The sequence below is a fragment of the Rhinopithecus bieti genome, unplaced genomic scaffold (genome assembly GCF_001698545.2).
Source record: "Rhinopithecus bieti isolate Rb0 unplaced genomic scaffold, ASM169854v2 scaffold_28163, whole genome shotgun sequence".
NCBI lineage: Eukaryota > Metazoa > Chordata > Mammalia > Primates > Cercopithecidae > Rhinopithecus > Rhinopithecus bieti.
In genome coordinates this window covers 1,221,059-1,229,576 of record NW_016813718.1, presented here as the reverse complement: position 1 = coordinate 1,229,576, position 8,518 = coordinate 1,221,059, and the positions used below count along the sequence as shown (strand labels likewise).

Below are 8,518 nucleotides of genomic sequence, written 5' to 3'. Positions count from 1 at the left end.
AAAAAATCTGTTGTTTAGCGTAGCTGCCTTCATCAGTGATCTTAGCTAGATCTGGATAACTTGCTGCAGCTTCTACATCAGCACTTGCTGCTTTACTTGCACTTTTATGTTTATGGTGATGGCTTTTTTCCTTAAACCCCATGTACCAACCTCTGCTAGCTTCAAACTTTTTTTCTCCAGCTTCCTCACCTCTCTCAGTCTTCATAGAATTGAAGAGAGTTAGGGTCCTGCTCTGGATTAGGCTTTGGGTTAAGGGAATGTTGTTGCTGGTTTGATCTTATATTCAGGCCACTTTCTCCTTATCAGCAGTAAGATTGTTTCACTTTGGTATCATTAATGTGTTCACTGGAGTAGCATTCTTAATTTCCTTCAAGAACTTTTCCAAGTTGCATTCACCCCTTGGTTAACTGTTTGGTGCAAGAGGCCTGGCTTGCAACCTCTCTTGGCTTTCAATACGCCTTCCTCATGAAGGCTCATCATTTCTGGCTTTTGATTTAAAGTGAGAGATGTGCGACCCTTCTTTTCGCTTGAACACTTACAAGCCATTGTAGGGTTATTTACTGGCTTAATTTCAATATTGTCGTGTCTCAGAGAATAGAGATGCTCAAGGAGAGGGAAAAAGACAGGGAAAGGACAGTCACTGGAGCAGTCAGAGGACACACAGCATTTACTTTTTTATTTAAAAAAAGTTTTTTCAGAGCTCCCCTCAAAAAAGCACACACACATTTATTGATTAAGTTTACTGTCTTATATGGGCGTGGCTTGTGGCCCAAAACAACTACAATAGTGACATCAAAGATCACTGATTACAGATCAACATAACAGATATAATAAAGAAAAAGCTTGAAGTATTGTAAGAATTACCAAAATGTGACAGAGACATTAAGTGAGCATGTGCTGCTGGAAAAATGGTATCAGTAGACTTGTTCAATGCAGAGTTGCCACAAAGCTTCAATTTTTAAAAAAGCACAGAATCTGTAAAGCTCAATAAAGCAAAGCTTAATAAAACTGCATATTCCTGTACATAGGAGATGTTCATATTTTCTTTATATAGGAAATGGGTATATGTTTATGAATGTATAGAGAAATATAGTGGGGCATTTTTCTTTGCTCAGACCATAAAGCCATCACTTTCTTTCTTTCTTTATTTTTGATATGGAGACTCGCCCTGTGTCCCAGGCTGGAGTGCGGTGGTGCGATCTCAGCTCACTGCAACCTTTGCCTTCTGTTTCAAGCGATTCTCCTGCCTCAGCCTCCAGAGTAGCTGGGATTACAGGCATCCATCACCACAAAAATACAGCTAATTTTTGTATTTTTAGTAGAGATGGCCTTTAACCATGTTGGCCAGGTGTGTCTCAAATTCCTGACCTTAGGTGATCTGCCTGCCTGAGCCTCCCAAAGTGCTAGGATTACAGGCATGAGTCACTGTGCCTGGCTGAAGCCATCACTTTTTAATAAAACCCCTTCACCGTCATTTTCTGCTTATGTAAAGCTCGTCTGCCGATATACCAAATATGAAAGTTGGGGGGTATAGGAACTATATTCTTCTGGAAGTTGGGGCATAGGGGCTATATTATTAGTGTTAGAGAGAGAAGGGAAAAAAAGAAAGAAGAGAAAATTCACAGAATCACCTAAAGGTGAAATGTATTTAAATCGAATTATATCCTTTCCCAGCATAGTCTCTGACTCATAGTAGGTATTCATCAAGTGTTAAGATTCTATCTCTGCCTTAAAGAATAGCTTCTATTAAAGTTTTATTTGGAAAATTTCTAAGATATCAACCATTTTTATAGTCCTGAGAGCTGTATATAAATAATATTTCAGTACCTTCCTTATAACTATATTTATTTCTTACCTAAAAGTATGATTTTCAAAATATGACTTATGGATTTGCTTGAAGGTAGATGGTTATATTCCAATGGATATTTGTACATTAGAGGGCCCCAGTATCTATAAAGAGGAACTGCCCTTGGATTAAGTTATTTTGAGGAGCATTAAAGGCAGGAATTTAGGTTTATAGGAAAGACTCACTTAGCTCCCTGTGGGCTCCTCTATCAGAGACCCTATAGTAGAGGAGATAGAACATCCTGACCTTGAGACAGTAGAATCTTATTTAGAGCGAAGGTTGAATCAGAAAGAATCCTGGAGAGAAGAAAGGCGGATGGGCTGTACAGGCCTCTCATCCTCTCCTGACCCTTAAGAAGATGCCCTTGGTTCTTCCCACAGTGACAGCTACTTGAGCTTTGTTCAGTCTGCAGATCTTCCATTCCAATGCACAGGGACAAGGCGATTGCCTGCTATCTCAGTCTTTATCAGATGGGGACCTTGAGAAAGACAAGTGATAGAGACCATCGGTTGGAGGTGTTCTTAACCTTTTTCTAAGATGACATGGCTTTTGGTTCCAGGGGTACTGAAGCAGGACTCAGCATGTCAGCAACAGGCTCAGAAGAGAGGTGAGTTTTCAGTGTGACAGAGTCAAGGCATCTGAGCCAAGGAAAGTGATGAATTGTACAAAAAAGCCCTTCTGAATTTGCTGTCCTCTGGCTTATTTCCCCTAGGGCATGTGAGTACACTGTAGACCTGTTTATATTTCTTATTTATTTTCTGCATTGAGTATACCATTTTTGAGACTTCCAGGAAGAGGGTATCTGATGTAGATGCCTCTGTAAGTACAATATTATGATCTGGAGTGTGAAGATTGTCCTTCTGACGACTTGAGTCTGAAATCAGTGATTCAACAATTCTAACTGTTGGCATCCCAACCCTGGGAAATGGGTGGTGGTGAGAGCCATTGTACCAGTGAGTGAGCTCTGGGAATGCATCTGCTGTCTTCACAAATTCCAATAAAAATAGACTGCCAGGGACAGCTGATGGCACTCTTAGGCATACTTAGGCCCAGGCTGCCTTCTGTCAAAAACTCATGCCATTTCAAAAGACTGCAGTTTTTAAAAAATCTTTTAAAACATTGTCTCTGGAAGAACTCACGTGTCCCTAGACTAACCTCTGCTCTCCTCGTCTCAAAGGGTAGTGTCATAACCTGGTTAAATATATTTTTAAAACCTTTAAGATTCAAAAAAATATTTGATAAAGGACTATTATGCCCCCAGGGTTACTGAATGGGAAGCAATATAGCAGAGTATCTTATGTATTGAGAGGGTTTTGGGACTATTGAAGCATTGTCTGAGGGCAGAAGATGATCTCTCCACCTCTGAAGCCATGAGGAAGACAGATCCAATTGTATTAGGCATAAGTAGTCAACAACTTGGTGTTTTAGAATATTCTAGAAGGATGCCAAATTAGCCACCCCGGGACCATTCCTGGGTTTACTAATATCACAGCTTCTCCCAGAGAGTACTTCTATCATGTCTCTGAGGGAAGCACTAGTGTGTGACTCCCTAAGAGGCTTGGACTTGAGACCCTCTCAGCAGTATGGAGGTCCTAGAAGAGTGATAGCAGTCCATGGTTCACTGCCTCCTCAATAATTGTCTCTGTTTACCTGCAGGTAAACTAACTAACCTGACCCTCTGTTCCCCTTCCCCCATTCTCAGTGACCCATAGAAGGTGACCTCTGAGAAAGAAAGTGTAGCTCTGACTTGAGAGCTAGGTCTCACATGTTTTGGGAGGAGGAGTAGAGGTTTGCGAAAAAAAAAAAGGGAAGGAGACAGCAGAGGGAGGGGATTAGGTATCTGAGAAGAGGATTTGACTTAGAAGAGGTTTGACTCATCATCAAAAGAGCCGGCACAACTGTCTGAGAAAGCCATTGGGATATCAGTACGGTAATGTCTCTTGACACCCTAGGGAAGTAAAGAACAACCCCAGAAACCAATTGATTTAGGCATCCCCCTCAGCAATCTGTTTGGGTCCTCTTGAAGAAGTGAGGAGAAGCCTTGTGAGTCTGCAGAGCCCCCAGGGCAATGGAAGTGGAAGACTTTGTCACAGTCTAGTTGAGTTGGAAACCTCCACTGGGTTCATTTAAAGCTTCTCAGCCCTGCTCACTGTTATTTTATTTCACTGTTTTCTCTTTTCCCTTTCAAATGACTGAGCACTCTTTAAGCTCAGAAAACATCTGAGTTATAATCTATGCATTTTCCTCTATCAGCCAGATATTTATTTTTATCAGCAACTATTTACATATAAATGAATATGAAAAGTGATGATATATAAATGAGTATGAAAAGTGATTAATCTGAAACCAAGGTGCAGACTTGAAGTTAACTTTGTTAGATGGAGATTCCCAAAGAAGAGACCTAAGAAGACCCTTTCTGTAATGTTCTGATTCCAGCTTAACTGAGTGAGCTCCTCTAGGACAGGCAGTGAGCAAAACCAAGAGTAAGTGTTTGGGAAAATAGGGCTGACCACATTTAAGTCATCTGGGACTGAACATTCAGCAGGAAAAAAAGGGTAGGATATTGTTTGGACCTCCTGGACTGGCCCTCTGATTTTCTTATTGTTTCTCTCTAGCCTATCATCTCTGTCTTTTTATTCTACTTTCTAGGAGACTTTCTCAACCTTTTTTAAAATAGTTTTAAAATTTATTTTACGGAGATGGGGGTAGGGGATCTCACTGTGTTGCCCAAGCTGGTCTCGATTTCCCAGCCTTAAGCCATTCTCCTGCCTTGGCCTCCCAAAGTACTGGGATTACAGACATGAGCCACTGCACCCAGCTGAGACTTTCTTAACTTTATATGCCAACCAGATGTATCTGTTTATCCCTTTAGTTTGTCAACTTTTGCTTCATGTATTGAAAAATTCTGTTATTGGGTATATTTATATATAGGATTTTTATGTCCTTTCGAAATGGTCCTCTTTATCTCTGTTAATACTCCTTGTCTTGAAATATTTGTCTGATTTTAATACGGTGACACCAGTTTTCTTTATTTTTTTGTGGCTTTTAGGTTTTTTAACAAACTTTTTTTCTGGTTTTATTAAACTTGAAATAGAATGATTCTTACAGCATCTCTAAAGGCAGCAGATGTTGTTAGAGCACAGATTTAAAAAATCCTATTAAGGGGAAAAACACACTCAGAGCAGTTGCTTATTTTTCTGTCCTCTCACTGAACAACAATTGACACAGAAGACTTCTGTGACCAAATGTGTGGGGATTTTTCCCCACACACCAAGCAAGCAATCAGTTTTGCAGCAGTCATAAACTAGGTATCCTCCAATTCAATTCTGACACTGTCTACCTGGAGAGTGTCAGAACCTTCAGACTGAGGGCTCGCCCAGTCCCATAAGACTGCCACCTGACTTCCAGTGCCGGTCACAAGCCCCAGGCTGTTTTTCCTGTGATTCTGACCGTCTGGCTATAAATCAGGAATTCTACAACTCCTTCCTTGGGTTAAATTAATGTGCTAGAGTAGATCCTAGAACAGGAGAAACATGTTTACCCATCTATTATGAAGGATATTATGACAAATACAGATGCAGAGATGCACAGGGCGAGGCATGTGAGAAGGGGTATGCACCTTCCATGCCCTCTCCAGGCACGCCACCCTTCCAGAATCTCCACACATTCGGCTCTCCAGCAGCTCCAAACTCTGCCCACTTGGGCCTTTTATGGAGACTTCATTGGATAGACACGATTAACAACCATGTAGAAATGCGATTGGACAAAAATGGTATGACCTAATACAAATGGACTGAGTGGGGACATGCAGCAAGTCTTGTCTGTTCAGGTTCTTCTTCTTTTTTTTTTTTTTTTTGAGATGGAGTCTTACTCTCTCACTTAGGCTGGAGTGCAGTGGCATGATCTCAGGTGACTGCAACCTCTGTCTCCCGGGTTCAAGCGATTCTCCTGTCAGCCTCCCGTGTAGCTAGGACCACAGGTGCATGCCACCATGCCCAGCTAATTTTTGTATGTTTCGTAGAGACGGAATCTCACCGTGTTGGCCAGGCTGGTCTGAAACTCCTGACCTCAGGTGATCTGCCTGCGTCAGCCTCCTAAAGAGCTGGGATTACAGGCATGAGCCACTGCACCTGGCCTTCTATTCAAATTCTTCTTGACCTCTCTGTGTAGCATTCCTTCCTCTGGGGGGCAGGATCCCTTCTGAAATGAGGGTCTTTTGACCAACATAAGACAAGGTAGGTCAGAGCTCCAAGACAGAAAGGCACGGGGTGGGGTGTGGAAGACTAGCATATGTTTTTGGTTTCTAAGGTCTGCCTTGGGGAGAAAAAGGAGCAGGTGAAAGGGGGGCAGGAGAAGGTCAAGGAGAGAGATTCTGCTTTCTGAGGCCTGCTCTTGAAGCTTTGAGGGGCCCCCAACAGTCTAACAAGCACAAGGGAAATTCCTGGCTGATAACTCCCATAGTGCTTGTTACACTGTTGGGGCACTTAAAGCCTCAAGAGCAGGCCTCAGAAAACAGAATCTCTCTCTTTGACCAACATGTAACCAGTTATTATGTAACTCCCACAGAGCTTGTTTATATCCCACCTACAAAGCCATTTTTCATTACCATTTTAATAGCTTTATTAAGATATCATTGTCATTTGGTAAACTGTATATTATTAAAATAAACAATAAGTTTTGAAGTATATACAGCAGGAAACCATCACCACAATCAAAATAATAAACTTAATCATTACCCTCAACAGTTTTCTTGCACCCCATTATAATCCTCCCACCTGCCCTCCCCATCTCCCCACCTCACCCCAGGTGACCACTGATGTGTTTTTTTCCACTATAGGTTCAGTTACATTTTCTAGAATTAGGTTTTGTTTTGTTTTGTTTTTTTGAGACGGAGTCTCCCTCTGTCGCCAGGCTGGAGTGAAGTGGCACGATCGGCTCGCTGCAAGCTCCGCCTCCCAGGTTCAAGCGATTCCCCTGCCTTGGCCTCTTGAGCATCTGGGACTACAGGCGTGTGCCACCACACCCAGCCAATTTTTTTTTTTTTTTTTTGTATTTTTGTAGAGACGGGGTTTCACCGTGTTGACCAGGATGGTCTCCATCTCCTGACCTCGTGATCCACCTGCCTTGGTCTCCCAAAGTGCTGGGATTACAGGCGTGAGCCACCGTGCCCAGCCTGTTTTCTAGAATTATATATAAATGCAGTCATACAGTGTGTACTCTGTCATTTTGGATGATTTTTAGAGTTCTATCATCAAGTTGACTGATTACTTCTTCTACAGTATCAAAGCTGCTATTAGTCCCATCCAACACATTTTTCATTTTAGATTTTGTATTTTTCAGTTTTCAGATTTCCATTTAGTTATTTTATACTTCTAAAATTCCCCACCTTGTCACCCATTATACTTGTCTTTTTCTATAGATTCTTTAGCATATTTATAGTAAATATTTTAAGTCCATATCTACTAATTCTAACATCTGAATTATCCATTAATCTAGGGACTGTTTTTTCTTTTGATTATGGGTTGCATTTTCTTGTTTCTCATGTCTAATCTGTTTTTTTTTTTTTTTTTTTTTTTTTTTTTTTTTGAGACAGAGTTTGGCTCTTGTTGCCCAGGCTGGAATGCAATAGCGCATTCTCAGCTCACTGCAGCCTCTGCCTCCCAGGTTCAAGCGATTTTCCAGCCTTGCCTCCTGAGTAGCTGGGATTACAGGAATGCGCCACCATGCCTGACTAATTTTGTGTTTTTAGTAGAGATGGGGTCTCACCATGTTGGCCAGGCTGGTCTCGAACTCTTGACCTCAGGCAATCCACCCGCCTCGGCCTCCCAAAGTGCTGGGATTACAGGCATGAGCCACTGCACCTGGCTATGTCCAATCATTTTTAAATGCATACTGGGTCAGTTGAATCATGAGTTATAAAGACTCAGGATTCTGTTATTTTCCTTTGCAGAGTGGTAAATTTTGTTCTAGAAAGGACTTACATTGGTGGATCACTTTGATTCTGTGGAGGTTTGGTTTAAAGCTTTACTAAGCCTCACCTATTTCAATTTTGTCCTTATTCCCATGGGATGTCAGTGGAAAGACCAAGTTGTTCACCAGGCCCCTTTAACTTCACAGAATTTGAACTCCAAATTCTGTCTTCGCAGCACTGGACAGCTCCTGAAGTCACTGCTCGGCTCTTTGAGCCTTCTAGCTGATGTTTTCCATTGGACTCCTGGGAATCTCACCCTGTACTTACATAGTTCAGAAATAAGCAAGTAATGTGAGGGGAGTTTGTATGTAGATTTGAGGGCTCCCCCTTCTGTGTCTCCTTCCTCTGTAAGATCTCTTCCCTCAGTTTCCAGCTGCATTGGCTGCTTGAAACTCTGACTTCTGATTCCTCAGCCTAGTAGACTGTAGCTTTCTGCCTGAAATATATTCATCTCGTACTGCATGAACGTGCTCACAGGCAAAGACACTTAAAAGTGGCTCTCACCTTGTCTTACTTTTTCTTACCTTGTCTCACTTTTTTCTAGGTTCATAGCCCCTCCAATTTTTACCTGATTTTGGTTGCTCTCTAATACTTTCAAACAGTTGTTCTTTTTTAAAAAATTTATTATGTTGTATTTTTGAGACAGAGTCTCGCTCTGTCACCCGTGCTGGAGTGCAGTGGCATGATCTCGGCTCACTGCA

The 8,518-nt window shown here is 41.8% G+C and overlaps 1 protein-coding gene across 14 annotated transcripts in view; it reads left to right on the top strand.

Annotated features, from left to right (window-relative positions):
• MTA3 (metastasis associated 1 family member 3) overlaps positions 1-8,518 on the top strand; it is a 116,752-nt gene that overhangs the window by 100,734 nt on the left and 7,500 nt on the right. For 10 of the 14 annotated variants that reach the window (XR_001880817.1, XR_001880816.1, XR_001880815.1 and 7 more), the window contains one exon: positions 2,406-2,453. The exons of the other annotated variants lie outside the window; for them this stretch is intronic. Coding sequence is in view for 7 of the 10 variants with exons in the window: in XM_017848907.1 (XP_017704396.1) it covers positions 2,406-2,453 (48 nt within the window). In the remaining 3 variants the exon portion in view is untranslated. The remainder of the gene's footprint in view (positions 1-2,405; positions 2,454-8,518) is intronic. 14 annotated transcript variants of the gene reach the window in all.